Source organism: Henckelia pumila, unplaced genomic scaffold (genome assembly GCF_033568475.1).
Source record: "Henckelia pumila isolate YLH828 unplaced genomic scaffold, ASM3356847v2 CTG_207, whole genome shotgun sequence".
NCBI lineage: Eukaryota > Viridiplantae > Streptophyta > Magnoliopsida > Lamiales > Gesneriaceae > Henckelia > Henckelia pumila.
This window is the reverse complement of record NW_027331779.1, coordinates 355,089-377,539: the sequence shown is the minus strand read 5'-3', so window position 1 is coordinate 377,539 and position 22,451 is coordinate 355,089. Positions and strand designations below refer to the sequence as shown.

At 35.1% G+C, this 22,451-nt stretch overlaps 1 protein-coding gene across 1 annotated transcript; it reads left to right on the top strand.

Annotated features, from left to right (window-relative positions):
* The first annotated feature begins 4,728 nt into the window (after positions 1-4,728).
* On the top strand, positions 4,729-19,079 carry LOC140870766 (myb family transcription factor PHL5-like). Its single transcript, XM_073273157.1, has 6 exons — positions 4,729-4,785; positions 11,180-11,256; positions 11,859-11,898; positions 12,025-12,052; positions 17,590-17,659; positions 18,959-19,079. Exons 1-6 carry the CDS (start codon positions 4,743-4,745, stop codon positions 19,040-19,042), a joined length of 342 nt encoding a protein of 113 aa, XP_073129258.1. The 5' UTR covers positions 4,729-4,742; the 3' UTR covers positions 19,043-19,079.
* The last annotated feature ends 3,372 nt before the right edge of the window (positions 19,080-22,451 follow it).

Genomic DNA, 22,451 nt, shown 5'->3' with positions numbered 1-22,451 from the left:
TATTAAATTTAGATTCCAAATTTTGCCACGTGTTTGCATAAATTGTCTGGTACTTTCGTGTGCTTTAATCGATTCGCTTCTATTGAATTTAAAACCTGAGTTTTAGTTGCAAGTTTACCTTTCATTTATTTTTCAGTTATTTAGTTATTAATTAAATTTAATTCAATTCGCAAATCACTTTTATTGCTTAGTCTAGATTAAGTTAGAATAATCATATTTTGGTAATCATAATTCAGTCTCTGTGGGTTCGATACTTGGACTCATTATCCACTTAATATTACTTGATCTAGTGCACTTGCTAGTAATTATCGAAAAATTCGGTCACCCACTCCGATATGTTGTCGTAATTTTAAAATAAATCGCCAAATCCAAAAAAGTCATCCTGCGAACCCGTCTGTTTCGGGTTTTCTTCTCGTGGAAAATTATCATATCCATATCTTTTTGTTCCAAATTTTTAGCCGACCCTTTCAACAAGAGATATACACGAACCTTTAAATTAGACCTTTTCATTCAAGATAGTTAATTATTCGATTACTAACAATTCCCACATTATTCAAGTTATCTTCTCAAAATTCTGAAAGGCCAACTTAATTTAGAGGACAACTGGATCGATAAATTTGGCATTAAGCTCCTGAGTGGGTTGCGAACTTGTTTGGTGGGACCAACCAAAATCATCGTAAAAGATCAAACGTGTAACAACATGCTTATTCGACAATATATGTAACTGACAAATTCTTGTTTTTTCAGACATTAATTTTTATAGGAAAGGCGATACGTATGTGTGCGCGTACACTTTGGAGCTTCCGATTTTGAAAAACCGATTTAAATTTTATGTATAATATGGAAATGTTTGTTTTCTCTATAAGAATTTGTTTTCTATTAGAATTAATGTATAAAATTTATAGTTGATTTGAAATGAATTTATTTGAGCCTTTAGATGAAAGATGAGTATTCACTATCCAACATAATTTTATTTTATCTAATAAATCCCAATTTTTTTTGGAACTTTTTCTGAAAATAAAAATAAAATAATCATTCAAGAACGTGTAATTATACCATAAAATGATGAATTTTAAATTATTACATGTTAGAAGAAATTCTAAACATTTTATGAGATTTGGTAATAAATTAAATAACTATAAAGTCTAAAAATATATAATTTTTTGTAATATTTACAATCGTTTAATTTATAAATATATTCAAAATTATCCTAATATGAAATAGTTTTGAATTTTATATCTTCTCAAATAATTTTGAAGGCATTCAACAAATTTACTAATCTTTAAAAGGGTTGACCCCGGAGGGGACCCCATCCCACATGAGTTAGAGACCCATTGGCTCATGCGGGGGTTAAATCGAGGGATGTGTACGAGTAGGCAGAGACCTGAGGGAGGGAACAACATAGTCCAACCCCCAGAGCATACCCCCAAATATTTCAATGAGGAATATGCTCCACACGAGGATCGAACCCGCAACGCTAGGGAATTTCTTCCCACGTCACCTCAGGTCTTACCAACTCGCCTATGCCCCTGTGGGCTCAAATTTACTAATCTTGATTTTATCATCCGACTATCCGAGTACCATATATATTTTCTCGTGCTAAAAGACTGAATTTTTACGACTGAATAAAGCAAGAAATTTAGTTAGAGCACCTGCACTGTATCTTTTATATATGTTGGGTATTCAATCAAAGTCCCACATTGGAAAATCAAGCAAAGATCATGAGTTAATATATGGAATGATATCTTCATTGGTTTGAGACCTTTTTGATGGTTTTAAAAGCAAAATCATGAGGGCTTGTGCCCAAAGTGGACAATATCGTACTAATGTGAAGATATCTGGATTTCATTGCTTAACAATATATATACTTGCATAACTGCTCACACTCGATACGTGTTATATATAAATAGTATATTTTATTTTTCATTAAATTAATTATGATTTTTTTTATTTCTAAAGTAATGTAAAAAAATTAATAAATATTTATCTTATCTATAATTATTAATTGAGAAAAATGTAGAAAATATATACAAATAAAATAAAATTTTAAATATTTATTTAGTATGAGGACAATGTTGGGAAAAAGTTGGTGTCCACTATCCAAGGGGCTCAACTAGTGTGTGCGTCTATATATATATATATAAATAAGTGTTATTTACACTCCCAAAAGTATTAATAACACTTCATTTTATCAATATAATTCTCTTATAGACAATATTACCCCTAATTAATTACTTTCCTTACATGATAAAATATCTATAAACCTTAAAAAAAGCTCAAATTCAATCTCTCAATTTGTAAACCACTAAATTTTTAATAATTCAAAAATTTGTGACGGTTTTAACTCATATGAAATAAATCATAAAATAACAAAAAAAATATTTTTTTTAATCCTAAAAGTTAATATTATTCATATTATATCTTAATATTTTGTACGATATACAAAATATTATTCCAATTTTTTTTAATATGCAACCACATTTTTATTAATTACCAAGATTATTTTAATATGTCTGGAATAAGTTTCAAATTTAAATTTATTAACAATTAATATTAAAAAATTTATTATTTTAGAATAATTTTTTTGAAAGCATGTCATACATATATTAGTGATTAAGAACATAATTACAATGTCATAAGATACTGTTGAACCCCATTCAGGATAATTCATTCGTTTCATATAATTCATACCCTATTTTATTTTTTGTTTAGAAAAATGTTTATTATACAAATATATATATTAACTTCAAATTTGAAAATTTATACTTTTTTGAAATAATTTTTTTTATTGGTAGTCATACCCCTTCAATTATAAGATATTGCGATTATTTATAAGTTTGATTTTTTTAAGTTATAATAACAATTAAAATAAATTATTAAAAATAAGAATGAAATATCTCAAAAATTGGAAAAAAAACATAATAATGAACGGGGTTTTTTTAAGGGTAATGAACGGTTATTTAAATCAATAATGTTAACGAATTTACTAAAATTGATTAAAGTGTACGTAATATAGTCAAGTTGTAGTAAAAAATTAATAAACAAAGTGTGTGTAACAAAAATTGGAGTATCAATAACACTCTCAATAAATATATATATATATATATATATATATATATATATATATATATATATATATTTATAATTTACTCAATTACCTTATTGTGTTGACATTGTGACAGCATTTTCTTTTTACCATTTAGTGATATATTTATGATTATTTTTTTGACTTCATCCACCTTCATAAAGTAACACATATTTCAGTCTAGGGACGTAGATTTATTTTATTTTATTACATTAAAATAATCTATAGTTATATACTATAGTTTCTTTGTCCAAGTTCTTTCAGGGATCGAATCTATTATACTTTTTCGTCCCTATCCATTTCTTGACAATCGAAGACTTGTTATTTCAAGTGAAGACATTCTTTTTTGTAAGATCGAACATTGTTTAGTGCTCCCATTAGTTTCTTGCAATTTTTTTTTAATATTTCGTACCAATATTTAAACATACCCTTCATTCTTGATTTTAAATTGCCTTTATTTTCCTTACAGATTTTGAAGTTTTGGGAGCCAAAAAATGAACAATCAAGGCTTTGGATCGTTCCGCAATTTATCAGGTATCAATCTCTTCCAACCATTTATATATATTGTTCTATATATAAGCTAGAAAGATTATGCATACTGGTCTTTATAATTAAATTTGCACTCCTTGATGAAAAAAAAGTTTAGTTAGTTAATCACGAGTTTTTCGAATCTATTCACATTATTCAAGTAGTACTCGAAACTTATATTGAGTTCGAGTCATATCCCCAAATATAATTTTTCAGTTGAATCCAACAAAAATGTGAAATACTACTCGTGAAATATAGTATATTCATGCATATTGAGCTCAAAATTTGGAAAATACAAGAGTGTATATTTTCAATACATATGTGATATGTATATTCGAATACGCCCTAAATTTTGACCCAAATTTGAGAAATATTCGAAGGCAAAAAATGACATAAAATGCAGTCCACAACCCCAGAAAGTCGACAAAAAAATGCCTTCTTTTGTGTATTATAAGCTGCATTTTTCATTTTTATTCAACAATTTAAGTGCATTAATTTTATTAGTAGAAACTGGATGGTTAATTATAATTGAGTTATGAATATTGGCATTAAATTTTTGTGCAGATTGTGGGCAGTTGGATGCCAGCCATATCTCATATTCACCACAGATGTTAGATGCTATCAATGATCCACCATTTATTAAATATCCTTCCAAAAACGAACAGCATTTTCGATCCGCAGACACTTTGCAGTCGCTTGTTCAATCTTGTTTGTGCACTAAACAATGCCAGCAGCTTTCTCCACAACAAATGCCAATCAAATCTCGCAACATTGATATTGTCCCAGAATGCAAGAACCTCAGGCTTCGACCGGACAAAACGATATGCAAGAGCTCGAGCTCGAGATACTCGAGCTTGGGTTTCGACAAAAGTAATCTTGTTGTAAGTACATGCATTATAAGAAGCTAGCTAGCTAGCTAGGTTCTATATATAATATGTCGAGTACTGTTAACTTAGTTAAAAGATCTTTGTTGATATTATATATCAATATTTATATATATATATCTTGAATGATAATTCATCAGTGCAGCAAATTTCAGCCCATTGTTAGTTTCAAATTAGGGACAACATCGAATGTTGTTTCGGAAAAAGAAAATAAGAAGCGGATTAGATGGACTGCGGATCTTCACATGAAGTTTATAACGAGTGTTTGTCGGCTGGGTGGTGCAAAAAGTAAGTATCTATATATATATTCTCAGATACGTAATTCAATTTTTAAGAGTACGGATACTTTTTTCCTGTCCCTATTGTCTTCAATTTTCGTATTTTTTATTCTTTTTGTTTTGTATGTCACACCGCGGGGAGTAATATGAACAAATGAATTCCAAACAAAAAAGGTACTGATCAGTCTTTTGAGTTCAGATTATAAAAATGTGTCGCGAGTAACATTCTCAGAGTAACCATAGAATTAATCATCTTTTTTATTGGGGGGTCCCAAGAGATACACATGTTTGTTAAGGGGAGTGGACCTAGTCTAGGCTAGGTTCGAACCATTAGCCACACGCGCGCCGCCGGCCGTTCGACTGGCCGGCACGGGCTCGGGCTTGGGCTTGGGTTGGCTTTGGCTTTGGCACATGTTTGTCAGAGTGCATCTGTTGTGTCCGAAACAGTGCGTCTTTTCAATCCAAAAAAGTGCATCTTTTGAGGCTGAACCAGTGCATCCCCTCGGCTGAATGTGCATCCATCCGCATGCATCTGTCCAACGTCTATAAATAGACCGCCCCACTTGCATTCATTCTCACCAATTCACTTATTCTCTTCTTTTCTGCATACTTCTGCATCTGAAGTTTCTTACAAACACTTTTGTTCGAAGTTCTTCGTGTTGGCAGTGCTGCTACTCGAAGTTCATCAGCGTTCTATCTTGGGAAACATGTTGCATCAATCCCGTTAGCACCTAGGTGGGGTAAATCTGTCTTAAAGATAGAAAGTATTACTCTCGGCTCGCTGTTGTAGATCGTGTTGATCGTTGATTGCATATTCAGACTGCTTGCATATTGAGGCTGTTCGTGATAACTTTTGGTAACAAGTTTAAGACAGATTTTTTTCATGATGGCTACTGATCCTTCTGCCAAAGTCACGCCTCCCTCTGTTACGCCCCCACCACCAACCCCTGTTACGCCGCCCACACCGGTTGTCACGGCCCCTGCTGCTTCTAATGCACATGCTGAGAAACTGAGAAGTTCTCCGGAACTGACTTCAAAACATGGCAACAGAAGATGTTGTTTTACCTCACGACACTTCATCTTGCAAGGTTTTTGAAGGAAGTGGTTGCTGTTCCGGCACCAAATGCTGACACACAAACAAGGTCTGCTTTCGATGCATGGTCTCACAGCGACTTCTTGTGCCGAAACTACGTACTGAATGGGTTGGACAATACGATGTATAGCGTATACTCTGCAACCAAGACGGCTAAGGAACTTTGGGAGTCCTTAGAAAAGAAATACAAGACGGAGGATACCGGTTCAAAGAAATTTGTAGTCGGAAGGTTCCTCGAATTCAAGATGGTTGATACCAAAACGGTGATAAACCAAGTGCAAGAATTTTAGATCATCATCCATGACATAATGGCCGAAGGGATGATGCTAAGTGAATCCTTCCAGGTTGCTTCCTTGATCGAAATGCTGCCACCCTTATGGAAGGAGTTCAAGAATTATTTGAAGAACAAACGAAAGGAAATGAGGCTCAAAGACTTGATAGTCAGACTGCGAATTGAAGAAGACAATCGCAAAGCGGAGATCAAAGCTGGTAAGATGCCGATGGAAGCGAAGGCAAATTTGGTGGAGCCAAACGCTATAAAGAAAAGAAAGCATTTTGGAAAAGATGTGAAGCAAGGAAAGAATAAGAAATAGAAAGGAACCTGCTGGAACTGTGAAAAGTCGAACCACAAAGCCAAGGATTGTCGCTTACCGAAGAAGGACAATCAGTACCGGGAAAATGTGGTCCAACACAAATCTATGCCTATTGATCTGTCCGAGATAGATTTTTCAGCAGTAGTATTCGAGGCTAACATGGTTGATCATCCTAAAGAGTGGTTTATCGACACTCAAGCTACAAGACATGTATGTGCTGACAAAGAGCTATTCTCGAAGTATACTCCCATAAGTGGACGAGAGCTCTATATGGGTAACAATGCGACTTCTAAGATCATTGGATTAGGCAAAGTGGTGATCAAGATGACTTCGGGAAAAGAGCTTACTCTCATCGATGTCCTCCATGTTCCAGACATAAGAAAGAATCTTGTATCGGGGTCTAGACTGGTCAAGGCCGGATTTAAAATAGTGTTTGAAGCCGGCAAAGTTGTAATCATGAAAAATGGACAGTTCCTAGGAAAAGGATATATAGAAAAAGGACTGTTCAAAATGAATGTAATGACTGTACTTCGTGATCTTGAAAGTAATAAATTTAATGCTTTGAATTACTTGGTTGAATGTTCTAATTTATGGCATACTAGATTAGGACATGTTAACTTCAACACTTTGAGAAAACTTGGAAAACTAAATCTTATTCCAAGGACTAAAATTGATTCAAACTACAAATGTGAAGTATGTGTTGAAGTTAAGCTAACTAAAGTACCTTTTCACACAGTGGAAAGAAGTACAATACCTCTAGAACTAATTCACACTGATGTTGTGATTTAAAGTTTGTACAAACTAGAGGTGGGAAAAAGTACTTTATTACATTCATAGATGATTGCACAAGATTCTGTTATGTGTTTCTTTTAAGAAGCAAAGATAAAGCACTTGAAGCATTTAAGACCTATAAGAATGAAGTTGAAAATCAATTAGGCAAAAGAATCAAGAAAATTCGTAGTGATAGAGGAGGTGAATATGTTGCTCCGTTTGAAGAATTTTGCAATGAATCTGGCATTATTCATCAAACAACTGCTTCTTATTCACCACAATCTAATGATATTGCGGAAAGAAAAAACCGTACTCTGAAAGAAATGATGAATGTCATGCTAATAAGTTCTGGACTTTCCCAAAACTTGTGGGGGGAAGCAATACTTTCGGCAAATCATATTCTTAACAAAATTCCACATAAAAAGAAGAATGAAACTCCTTAAGAATTGTGGAAAGGACATAAACCCTCATACAAATACTTGAAAGTGTGGGGGTGTTTGGCGAAAGTAGAAATACCGAAGCCAAAACAAGTAAAGATTGGACCTAAGACTGTAGATTGCATCTTCATTGGATATGCAAACAACAGTAGTGCATATAGATTCCTAGTGCACAAGTCAGTAATTCCTGATATACATGAGAATACGATTATTGAATCAATGAATGCTGCATTTTTTGAGAACGTCTTTCCTTGTAAGGAAGGAAAAGAAAATAGCTCTATTAAAAGAGCTTATGAATCCATAAATGAGGAAACTCATGAAAAAGAAGAACCAAGGCGTAGCAAAAGAGCTAAGATAGCTAAAACATTTGGTCCTGATTTTCTTAGTTATGCTATAGAAAATGATCCAAGGACTTTAAGTGAAGCTCTATCCAGTCCTAATGCTCCACTTTGGAAAGAGGCCATAAAAAGTGAAATAGATTCCATCATGCAAAATCATACTTGGGAGTTAGTAGATCTCCCACCGGGAAGCAAACCTTTAGGATGAAAATGGATCTTAAAAAGGAAATACAAAGCTGATGGAACAGTGGAAAAATACAAAGCAAGGTTGGTGACCAAAGGATTTAGACAAAAAGAAGGATTGGATTTCTTCGACATATATTCACCTGTTACGAGAATAATGTCTATTCGAGTACTTTTAGCAATTGCTGCTTTAAATAATCTCGAAATACATCAAATGGATGTAAAAACGGCATTTTTAAATGGTGAGTTAGAGGAAGAAATATATATGGCACAACCTGAAGGATTCATTGCTCCCGGTCAAGAAAGAAAAGTGTGTCGACTCATTAAATCATTGTATGGGTTAAAACAAGCTCATAAACAATGACATGAAAAATTTGACAAAACAATGATGTCAAATGGATTCAAGATTAATGAGTGTGATAAATGTGTTTATATAAAAGGCACACATGACTCGTATGTAATTGCTTGTCTATATGTAGACGACATGCTCATAATGGGTAGTAATCATGATATCATCATGAAAACTAAGAAAATGTTGACAAAACATTTTGATATGAAAGATATGGGAAAAGCAGACGTTATCTTAGGAATTAAGATTGTAAAAGCACCTGAAGGAATTGTCCTAACACAATCTCATTATATTGAGAAAGTACTTAGGAAATTCAACGCGTATGATGTTACGCCGTTAAGATCACCCGTGGATTTAAGTTTACATTTATCCAAAAATCGAGGTGAACCCGTATCTCAACAGCAATATGCAAGGATAATTGGGAGTTTAATGTATATTACAAATTGTACTCGTCCTGATATTGCATACTCAATAAATAAATTGAGTAGATTCACAAGTAATCCTAGTCATGATCATTGGAAAGCGTTAGAAAGAGTATTTAAATACTTAAAGTACTCAGTGGACTATGGATTACATTATAGCACATATCCTTCCGTACTAGAAGGCTACTGCAATGCAAATTGGATATCCGACACAAAAGACTCTAAGTCCACAAGTGGATATGTGTTCACCATCGGTGGAGGAGCTGTGTCGTGGAAATCCTCTAAACAAACGTGTATAGCTCGTTCAAATATGGAATCGGAATTTATAGCTCTAGACAAAGCGGGAGAAGAAGCGGAATGGCTTCGTAATTTCCTAGAAGATATTCCGTGTTGGACGAAACCAGTGCCAGCAATAATGATACATTGCGATAGTCAATCGGCTATAGGTAGGGCATAAAGTAGTATGTATAATGGTAAGTCAAGACACATACGTCGAAGACATAATACCATTAGGCAGTTGATCTCAAATGGTGTTATCGCAGTTGATTATGTAAAATCAAAAGATAACTTAGCGGATCCGTTGATAAAAGGTTTAGGGAGAGATCAAGTAAACTGCTTATCCAGAGGAATGGGATTAAAATCTACAAAATTAAAGAATATTCATAGCGGAAACCCAATCTTGTAGATTGGAGATCCCAAGATCTTGGTTCAATGGGAAAATCAAGTTATGAATGTTTGCGTGCACTTAGAACTTCGTTCTCTTCTCATTCCTAGAATAAAAGTGCAACCTGTGCAAGTAGTGAGGGTAAGTTTTAACAAACTTTTAATGATTCCTATATTTCTTTAAGAAATAGAGTATGACAGGATACTCAAATACTAGGAGGTCACCTATTTAAGTGTGAAGACGGACCGCTTCAACGAAACACTTAAGAATCCAAGATGTTGTCCAGGGCCAAAACGGACAAAATCATGAGAACAAATAAAGTGTTAGAAAAATTATTGTGTGAATACTGTTGTCTTGGTTTACATCAACAGCTGAATAGTTCAAGACATCACGTTCACTAGACAGCCTAGTAAATCCGATAGTATTTCACTAAGGAAGGTTCAAAGCCGCAAGCTACCTCTCCCCATGCAATAATTTTTTGGAAGAAACTCTCTTTTAGCATATGCATACATATTCGCATAAAATCACATTCATGTGGGGGATTTTTGGAAATAATGGATGATAAAAAAGATGGTGAATGAGGCTTTCATGCTCATTATCCCACATTGGTAAAATATGAAAATGGATGACACTATATAATGCCCAAGGTTAGACAATGGGTTGGGGTCCCAAGGGATACCCATGTTTGTTAAGGGGAGCGGACCTAGTCTAGGCTAGGTTCGAACCATTAGCCACATGCGCGCGCGCGCGCGCCGCCGCCGCCGCCATCCGGCTGGCTCGGCTCGGCACAGGCTCGGGCTTTGGCTTGGCTTGGCTTTGGCACATGTTTAAATTTTTTGGACAAAATAAATTTATTTTGTTTCCGGAAATTAATATATTAATTTTATTTTTCTTCCGGAATGTTCTGTCAGAGTGCATCTGTTGTGTCCGAAACAGTGCGTCTTTTCAATCCAAAAAAGTGCATCTTTTGAGGCCGAACCAGCGCGTCCCTTCGGTCTGAACCAGTGCATCCCCTCGGCTGAGTGTGCATCCAACTGATGCATCCATCCGCATGCATCTGTCCAACGTCTATAAATAGACCGCCCCACTTGCATTCATTCTCACCAATTCACTTATTCTCTTCTTTTCTGCATACTTCTGCATCTGAAGTTTCTTACAAACACTTCTGTTCGAAGTTCTTCGTGTTGGCAGTGCTGCTACTCGAAGTTCATCAGCGTTCTATCTTGGGAGACATTTTGCATCAATCCCGTTAGCACCTAGGCGGGGCAAATCTGTCTTAAAGATAGAGAGTATTACTCTCGGCTCGCTGTTGTAGATCGTGTTGATCGTTGATTGCATATTCAGACTGCTTGCATATTGAGGCTGTTCGTGATAACTTTTGGTAACAAAAGATACTGATTGTAGATTTCAACGTCATAAAAAATAAGTATAATATTATGATATATTTGAGCTCTAACTAGATTATATTTCATTTATTCAGTTACTACTTACTATACAGTCGTTGAATAGTACTTGAGAGATGGCACTAATACTTGTATTCTTGGCTGTGTGCAGAGGCAACACCAAAGGCAATTCTCAACCTAATGAATTGTGATGGGCTGACAATTTTTCATGTTAAAAGCCACTTACAGGTTTCACTACTAACTAATGGATCATTTAATTTATTATGAGGCATTATTTTGTTGGAGGATTTATTTAACTCTCACACAAGTCTTAAATCACTTGTAAGCTATGTCAAATAATAGATTTTTAGTACAATGATTTTTCTTTGATTTCCACTCATCATTATTATAGCCAAATATTTTCATTAATTATAACCCATGTTTTTATTAAACTTGAGATTTGAAGTATTGCGTAATTCTTTTTTATTATTTGAAAATGATTACTAGCTTTATATATAGATACGATACTCATGATCAAAGATATTGTTTTATTCATGATTATGATTTTGAATTGATTTTATTCAATCTTGAAATGATTCTTGGATTTTACCAATGTGTGACACAACGGGCATTGTTAAATGATTCTTGTAAATCAATCTCTCGCATTTAATATTGGTCAAATATAATTGACATTAATATTCCTTGTAAAGGATTGAATAGTTGGAATAAAGCCATCGCTAGTATCAACGACTTGATATTGCACAAGAACTGTTAAAACCGTCGCTAAAACCAAAATTTGTTGTAATTCTCCATAAAAGCTGTTAGTAATTATTTTTTCCATATTATTACAGAAATATCGGGTCTCCCAACTCATGCAACAAGCCACAGAAGGTGCCATATAGCTTTGCTTCTTCAATCCGTATCGATCCTTAATTTAACTTTTATTATTATCTTTCTTTAACGTTAATATATAACATATATATCACTGAATAATATTTAATTTATTTATTAATGCAGGGATTACTGAGCAGCTCGACACAAAAATGTGAGTTTAATTAGAATGTTGGGGAAAATCTTTAAAAATCTGTTCATGTGATTATTTTTCATTCGTTCACATTCAGCTGATTTTCACTGGAATACTGACATGATCCGAATATATATATATATATATATATATAGTTTTGATCCCCCACGCACCCTAGGGTGCGTGAAGTTCCACGTGCACTCGTGCCCAAAACATCTTTGATTGTCTTGAAATTTTCACGGTAAGATCGTCTCAAAAATGTGAATCCATCGATATATCATATTATACCTAAGAACACGATGAACCACAGAATATTGAGGCTTCATGATTCATTCATTGAGCTCGTAAAAAATGTTAACTAGAGAATTACATCAAGTCACTTATTTATACTAAGATAAATATAGTTAGTGTGTAAACTAACTTGCTAATTTGTTATCATCTAACTAACTAAATAATTCTGTATATGTTGTAAAACTCCCCCTCAAGATGGACAACAAATATCTTTGAGGGACATCTTGGATAGTAGTGTATCCAATGTAGCTTTCGGTAAAGGCTTTGTAAAGACATCCGCAAGTTGCAAATGAGTGCGAATTGACAAGAGTTTGATAGAGCCATCAGTAACTTTGTCCCGAATTAAGTGGCAATCAAGCTCGACGTGTTTAGTGCGTTCGTGGAAGATTGGATTTGAGGCGATATGAATTGCAGCCTAGTTGTCGCAAAATAAGATTGCTGGCGAAGGAGGGTGAATGGACAATTCTGATAATAGTTGATTGATCCAGACAATCTCACTGGCAGTGGCTGCCATGGCACAGTACTCAGCTTCGGCAGAAGAACGAGCAATTGTTGGTTGCTTTTTGGCTTTCTAGGAGATGAGAGAATCATCGAGGAAGACGTAGTAACCTGTAGTGGACTTTCTCGAGTCGAGGCATGACCCCCAATCTGCATCAGAAAATGCCTTAAGTTGTAATGAAGAAGAAGAAGAAAAAAATAAACCTTGACTAGGACAACCCTTCAGATATCTCAGTAAATGATGAATGGCTTGGAGATGTTGAGATTTAGGTCGAGCCACAAATTGACTGAGCTTATGCACAACAAATGCTATGTCGGGCCTGGAAATGGTGAGATATAAGAGACGACCAATGAGTCGGCGATAGTGAGAGATGTCTGGTAAATCATCACCATCAGCTGCATTTAGGCAGACTTTGTGATGCATTGGAACATTTGCTGGTTTGCAAGAGAGAAAACCGGTATCCTCTAGGAGTTGCAATGTATAATGTCTTTGAGAGAGTACAGTACCCTTGGCAGAATGAGCAATTTCAAGGCCAAGGAAGTACTTGAGTTGACCAAGATCTTTGAGGTGAAATTGTTGATGTAAGACATTCTTAATCCGATCGAGCTCTTGAAGTGATGGTCCAGTAATAATAATGTCGACGACATATACTAATAGAGCCATGAAACTGGAACCCGGGCCTGTAAGAAACAGAGTGTGATCCGACTTAGATTGTTGAAACCCAAGTTGAAGAACAAAAGAAGAAAACTTGGAATACCATTAGCGTGATGCCTGCTTTAACCCATATAAGGATTTGTTTAATTTACAGACTAACTTTCCCGCAACAGAAGTGTGCTCCCCCTGTCAGTGATAGCCAAGTGGAAGATCCATATACACTTCTTCAAAGAGATCACCATGAAGAAATGCGTTATTGACATCTAATTGAATTGTATGCCATTTCTGAATTGCAGCAAGGGCGAGAAGAATTTTAACTGTGACATGTTTGGCGACGGGAGAGAAAGTTTCAAAAAAATCAATTCTCTTTTTTTGATTATAGCCCTTAGCGACCAAGCGTGCTTTATATCGTTCAATGGAGCCAGACGAATTGTATTTGAGTTTGTACACCCATTTTGAAACAATCGTATGCTTTCCAACAGGAAGAGGTACGACAGACCAAGTGTTATTAGTTTCAAGAGCTTGAAGCTCTGCTGCCATGGCATGCCGCCACTCAGCAGATTGAACTGCTTGATGATAAAAACTGAGGTTCAGAGTTTGCAGATACATTGAGAGCTAAATTTCGGAACGAGGTACCCAATGATTTGTAGCTGACGAACTGAGATATGGGATATTCATATTTGGAAGATGGAGCTGGCTCAACAAAATTATTTGCTAATAAATTGCAATGGAACTCTTGCAAATAAGAAGGAGCTCTTGATTGTCTCGTAGAGCGTCGAGGAAGTGAATCCCTAGGAGCTGGAACTTGGAACTCAGAAGTATTAGATGACAATGTAGGAACATGGTCCTGTGATGAGAGTCCATTTTGAGGTTCAAATCCTAACACGGGATGGGGCAAAACGAAGTCTGGAAATGGATCCATTGACACTGGAGTGTGCTGACTCGAGTGATATGGGAATACATCTTCATGAAATATCACATCCCTTGAGATAAACACTTGATTGGTGTTAAGATCAAGTAGTTTATATGCTTTCATACCAGGTGGATACCCGATAAAAATGCAATGTCGTGCTCGGGGCGCAAACTTTGTACGGTCTTGAGTCAAAGTGGAGGCAAATGCCAGGCAACCAAAAACGTATAGAGCTATAGTCAACAGGTGTTTTATACAACTCTTCAAATGATGTGCGATTATGAAGAAGATGAGACGGAGTTCGATTAATGAGAAAGACAGCTGTAAGAATGCATTATGTCCAGAAGATTAATGGAACTCTTGCTTGAAAGAATAATGCCCGAGCAACATTTAATAGGTGTTGATGTTTCCTCTCGACTATAGAATTCTGTTGGGGTCGTTCAACGCAAGAAAGTTGATGAATGATGCCTTTTTGTTGGAAGAAGGCACTGAGATTCAATCCTTTGGCATTATTAGAACGTATAGCTTTTATATGTGTTCCAAATTGAGTTAATATCAAATTGTAGAACCGAGGGAGAACATGTGCAGCGTTTGACTTCTATGTAAGTAAGTAAATCCATGTGAAACGTGTAGCATCATCAACAAGAGTGAGAAAATATCGATATCCATTATAAGACGTTGTACTAAGTGGACCCCAAATATCATAATGTATCAATGCAAAAGGACTTTGAGCCATGTTATTATTAGAAGTAAATGGTAATCTCCTTTGTTTGGACAATGGGCAAACATAACATGGAGTGTGAGTATACGTCTTTGAAGTATCAAAACACAAAATATTTTTCAAAGCATCGAGTCTTTGATCAAACAAGTGGCCTAGCCGATTGGGCCAAGTATGCACAAAAACTTTATTGACAACAACATGTGAATTATTTGTCATAGAATGAATCCTCGAAGGGTTGCAATCGAACACATAGAGGCCTTCAATGCAATTACCCTTTCCAATCATCCTCATGTTGGTGGCATCCTGAATTAAGAAGGAATCAGGAGATCAAGTCACAGTGAATCGGGAAGCAGCTGCTAAAGCACTAACAGATATGAGATTAAACTTGAACTGTGGGACATATAGTACATCATGCAGAATAAAATCTGGACCAAGATGAATATCATCACTAAACTCAACGATGATAGAAGTCTGATCTGGTACAGTGACTGTGGAATCATATATTGACTTCATATGTAGGAAGATACTACGATCAGGACAAACGTGCCTCGTGGCACCTGAATCAACAATCCAAACATGTGGATTAGAAAACACAGGATTTGTCAAGACAGATAGACAAGTACCTGTGTGAAAGATATTGGCATGCCCTGCATCAGTAGGTGGTGAAACCGTAGTAGAACCAAGATGACTGGAAATTAATGTCATAAGTTCTTGGCACTGTGTATTGTTGAGAGTATGAAGGAATGAGCCAAGAGTTCCAGGATGAGAAGAAGAGATATCCTCGGGCTCATGATTTTGTGGAGCAGCAACCTGGTTGATCACCGCAGAGGAGGAAGATATGGTTGGTGGACGACGATTTTGACGAAAACCAGGAGGTTATCCATGGAGCTTATAACATGTATAAAGTGTATGCCCATTGATTCGACATTTGGTACAATAGGGACGCTTTTTCCGGACGCCTTGGAAATTTCCATGAGTCGAATGACTAGCCTGACCTTTGTTGGGTTTGGATGCTTGTACAGCAAATGTTGTCGCTTGAGATGAATCCGAAGACCTGATTGTAGGATAACCAATATTTTTCAGACGCTCATCTTGAGAGAGTAAGGAGAATACCCTGACAATCGAAGGAATGTGATCTAATAGCAAAATCTGTCCACGGATATGGGCAAAAGATTCATTGAGTCCCATGAGAAAAGAAAGAACATATTCACGGTGAAAGTAATCTTGAAGATCCTTGATACCACCACAGCTACAATTTCCACATCTGCATGTTGGCCTGTAATTAGCCAATTCTTCCCACAATGTCTTCAATTTTGTGAAATAAACACTGATAGAGTCTTGATTCTGTGTAAGAGTGAGTATATCACGCCGTAACTTAAACACCCGAGGTCCATTACTTTGCTGGAAACGATCTTGACAATCTTTCCATATGGCAGCAGCCGAATTAGAAAAAATGATTCTCGCAGAGATCTCCTTGCATACAGAATTTAAGATCCAGGAGATCACATTATTATTATTGTGGATCCAATAGGGAAGAAAAACTGAGTCGGCACCTTCAGGGGTTGGGATAGATCCATCAACGAACCCAAATTTGTTCTTAGCAGATAGTGCGATGGTCATCGCACGGCTCCAAGCTGCATAATTTTCACCATTCAGGAGCTGAGATACAAGGATCATTCCCTGATTATCGGCATGATGAATGAAATACGGATTCAAAGGATCATCAATGATTGATGCAGACGAACCATATGGATTGATGGGAGCCAAGGAAGAAATTCGAGCTCAAATTTGTGAAGAAGATTTGAGATAATTCTGGGATTTCTTTGATCGAGTGAAAAATCAGTGCGCAACTAACTAACTACTTCTGTATATGTTGTAAAATATCATATGATACAAATTTCAATCTAAGTGGTCGAAAATGGGAAGATGACCGAAATTTAGGTGAAATATGCAATTTTCGGTTATCTTCAAATTTTCGATCACCGGGATTGAAATTTATATCATATGATATATCGTTGGATTCGCATTTTAGATACGATCCTATCGTGAAAATTTCAAGACAATCGAAGTTGTTTTGGGCATGGGTGCACGTGAAACCTCACACACCCTAGGATGCCTGAGATCAAAACTGATACACATATATCAGCAATATCCAATACCATGTTGATATAAATTCTGGCGAAGAATATGGAACTAAATGTTCAAAAATAATTAATTTATTTGCAATGAGATTAATTTTTGGCTAATTAAGTTAAGAACCAAAATCCCATTTAATTAGGGCCGACTTACGTACAAGACGATTTTTGGAATTTTGTCAAAAGATGCTTAAAAAAACTTGTAATTTAGCCCACGAAAATAATTATATGGTATAAAATAAACATTTTTTGAAAATTACTCGTAAAGTTTAATGCATGCAAAAGCTTATTTAAATTAATCTCTCCTACGGGTTTCTTGATTAATTAACTTGTGCATGAATTTCGCAGGAACGTGCATATTGTGGAAGCACTAAGGCTACAAATGGATGTTCAGAATCATTTATGCCAACAATTAGAGGTATTACTTAATTGTACGTGTACTAAATTAAAAAATCTCGAAAATGTTTTGAAAACCTTTAATTTATAAAAAAATAATATACTAAACTTTTTTTAAAATTTTAAAAAATGTAATTCCACAAGAAAATCAAACTAGGAAAATTAAAACCGTCTCGTAAGTGAGCGTAGATTTGACTTCGCTTCTCTAATTACTACAAATTTGATCTTAATACAATTAATTTGCTATATATTATTCTTAATTCTTTTTCTTTTTGCTCATTTAGTATGATTTTTAGCACAGCGCTGACATATATTGAGTCTGATATTGTTGAAATTCATATCCGATCGAAATTGAGAATTCCGATTAAAATAATATTAAACGTGGAAAAAAAACAAGTAATTTTTTTGCACTAAACCAAAATATTTTATACCAAGTATAGGATAAATATGAATATTGAAGAACCCTTAGAATTAAACATCTCAGTCATTTTAATAGATGGACAAAAATATTTATTCTTTATATTTCAATAAATTTATTATTTACTACTTACTATCAGCTTTCAACAATATTATTTCAATTTAAAAATATACAAAAATATTAATTTATTTTCAGATGTAAGATAAACTATTTATATATATATGGAAATTTTTGAGTGTGAGGATTACTAATATATATCCTAATTATAGAACCAATATTAAAATTTTCCACGACCAAATCATTCGACTTAAAGGCTGGGGTTTTATCCAATAGCAATATATATATATATATATATATATATATATAGTTTTGCTATGCTGCCCACCTCCATGTTCACCTATGATGTGGCAATCATCCAATGAATGAGATAAATCATATACAAATGATTCATCCAATGGATGAGTGCCACCTCATAGGTAGGCATGGAGGTGGACACGGGAGGTGGGCAACATAGCAAAACTCTATATATATATATTATGTTATGCTGCCCATTTTTCGTGCCCACCACCATGTCCACCTATGAAGTGTCACTCATCCATTGGATGAACCATTTGTATATGATTCATCTCATCCATTGGATGATGGCCACCTCATAGGTGGACATGAAGATGGGCACGGGAGGTGAGCAGCATATCATAACTCATATATATATATATATATATATATATATATATTAATCTATCCAATTAACAATTTCGAAAGGATGTTTATTCATAGTTTTTTATGTAGTCCAATTAATCAAGCGATATTTGTCCATGTTTATTATAAACATGTAATTGATGCGTTGATATTTGTACAATAACAATGATTTTTTTTTAATTGTGCACTTTTATACATGTGAAGAATCAGAAGAAATTACAAATGAGAATTGAAGAACAAGCAAAGCAGCTAGAGAGCATGATCAAGAGTCAATTGAAAACAAAATAGGCTGTGTGTTTTAATGTTCAACAATGGTTATGTTTTTGGAGATTCATATTCTTTTTGACAATTATGGATTGGCAATTTTTTCCATCAAGCTAGCATATAGTGAAATTAGATTTATGATAAGGAATCTATCAGAAAGATATATTTTTGGTGATAAATTATATGAAATTGTTAGATAAATTATGAAAGCAATTTACTGTCGTACGTAGTTTTTTTTTTCTTTTTATTTGAAAAAGGGTAAATTTGCTTTAAATTTCCAAATTTAAACTCATATTTAATTACATTGTTTGCACTTTTTAATCAACATAAATACATTTATGCACTCTTTGGGCTCACACGTTTTTTCTCGAAAGAAAGTCGGTACAGAACATTGAAAATATGGTACTAATGTTTGAGCACTTACTAGCTTCGATCGGATACAAAATATTAGATTTTGAGCATAAAATTGGAACAAATTTATTAATATCAACACTTACAACACATGTTTGAGTACTCAAAAGTCATATATTTGTAGTGGATCTAAAACAGTTAGAACTCAAATGTCATATATATTTTTTTAGAGGAAATATCGTATATTAGTACCATATTTTAATATTTTGTATCAATTTTCATCCAAAAAAAGTCAAATATGTCATTGATATCAATATTTACATACATATTTTAGTACTAAAAAATTATATATTAGTACCAGATCTCAAACAATTAGTACTCAAATCTCATATATTAGCATCATATTTTTAATGTTTTATACCGGCTTTCATCCGATAAAAATATATGAGATCATGAGGGAGTGCAAAAATATTTTGTGCAGATCAAGAAGTGCAAAAAAACATTTTTTTTCCTGATATGGACGGAATGTAAAGTTAAGTTAATTTGAAGTTAGGGATTTAAAGAAAATCTACCCTTAACAAAAAAGTAGCAATAAATATATATATATAAAAAGAAATCTAAAATAAATTATAAGAATGTAAACAAGTTATAGTGACACGTTTCGGAATCACTAACCAATTAAGCTTATGAATGCAATAATATCTTAAATCACAGTAATATTTAAAAGACCAGCAGAAACTTAAATAAAACAACTAAAACACCAGCATAAGATACAACCGGCACCGGAGTCAAGTGTAGACAAATGTTATACAACCCTATCGGATATCAGTACTAAAAATCTACTAATAGATACCTGGTACAATACATATCCAACTATGTTGCATCTCAACGACCGCTACCTCCCGATCCGTCCAACCTAAACCCTGTCCAGTAGAATGAGGTGTCCAGAACCAAAAAACGAGGACATGATCTAACAACGCTCAGTATGAAATTATGAGTATAAACATGCTATGAATGCTAATGTAAATGAACGGGTACCGGTAACTTATCACGGTAAGAAACTCTTTCTCGGATAAATAACGTCATGGTATGTAGCATGCTGGGCCATCGCATCAGGAGGTGACTTCCATACCATAAGGAAATATGTAGATATAAGTAACCGGATCCGAATCCACGGAATCCATCCACACAATAATCCGGGGCTGAGCATCCTCACTACAGGTAATATCAAGGTACAGACTAAACATGATAATGCATGTAGCATAATAACCGTGACAAATAAATGCACATAAGTCATTCCATATAAACCATGCAAACATAAAACATGCATACTCAATCAGGATATCTAGGATACTACGTCCGTACCTCTATCAAGCAACTAAAGTGATGCGATCATGGATAGCTAGCCCTCTAAGTAATCAAGTTGCTAAGAGAGCTATGGATTGTTGGAGTTGCCGGAAAGACCAATAACAAGAGGTAGAAGCAAATGATTCAAGGAGGCACTTTAAGGAATGTTTACACGTATGTTTGAAGGCCTTGGGGAGCATGGAAATCAAGTTCGAGTTCATTACAATGTGATTGAAGTGTTAGAAGAAAAAGATCTCAAAACAAGCGCTCCAGCGCAAACTGAAAAATTGGATAGAATCTTTTGCGCTCGAGCCGCAAATTTTATCCGCTCGAGCCGCAAATTTTTACCGCTCGAGCACGAGTACGTTATTTTGAAGCTGCGGAACAAAAAGTTTTGCACTTCAGCGGGAAATTTTGTCCTCTCGAGCGCGTTCGCGATAAGAAAACTTATTTCTACTCGGATTCTTAAATATTTTACCTTTTTAAGAGTTTTAGAACATTAGAAAAATTAATTCCATGATATTCACTGATATCTTGCATTATTTTTAGTCTATTTAAAGTTTTAACAACATTAGAAGAAACAATTCATTATTGATATTCAGATTTGATATTTTCTATCAAAAATTCTCTTTAAAATTTTGTCAAATGTTTGCTTTATTTTTCAAATCAAACTTATCAAAGTTTAATAACTTTGTGGTGTTTGTGTAGTGACCCTTACCCGGATCACCTACTAAACAGAACTTAGGCATGCAATTAACTTAATTAAACAGATATCATAATAAAACTGCGGAAACCATAAAAATAATACAATCCCAAGAAAAGGAATCTGTAATTTATCCAAATAATATACAACCAAATCGAATAGCTGTATCAACCTCAAAACAACAGAAATAAAACCTAGACGAAGCTCCAGCTGGTCAACCACTGACTAGCCCCTCCTGGATCCCCCCTCCTCGTCCAATCGCAAACCTGCCCCATGGAATAGGGTGTCCAGAAACACAGAGTACGAGACGTGAGCATAAAACGCTCAGTACGAGAGTATGAGTATACATGCATGCAAAGTGAACTCCCTATAAACTCGAGGTCAAGGATCAGATAACAGAGACAGACCGGGCCCTGGTATGTAGCACGCTGTGCCGTCGCTTCAGGAGGTGGCTCCCATACCATAATACCAGTGGATATGCCGGATCCAAATCGATGGAATTCCAACCACTAACAGGATAGGGAAAAACCCTACTAACAGACATCTCGAATGAGATAGCTCAGTATGCAAATGAATGCAGCCTAAATCAATGACATATAAACCATGCAGTCACATAATACATGCATACTCAGTCAGGATATCTCGAACAGTACTTCCGTACCTCAAATCAGTGCAAGCTCTACCAACTCTAGGTCCACGCCTATAGTCTGCTCTACACTGCCAAATGATATTACTATCATTAAAGTGCTCTAAAAGCCTTAACTAAGCTATTGCATACTCCTAAATATTTATAGGAAGCAAAAGCTATACCTTCGTCCGTCGTTAGCCCTTTGATGTCGATGCCTCCAGAACTTGGGCACAACTCCTCTACGACTACCGAACGACTCGCCGACCGCCGGGTCAAGCCTAGGAAGGCTAGAACTACTCGAATAGACTAGAAAGGAGAGGGAAATACTCGGAATTTGCAATTGGAAATGAAGCCTCGGCCCTCTATTTATAGTCAACGATCGGAACTTCCGATCCTTGATCGGA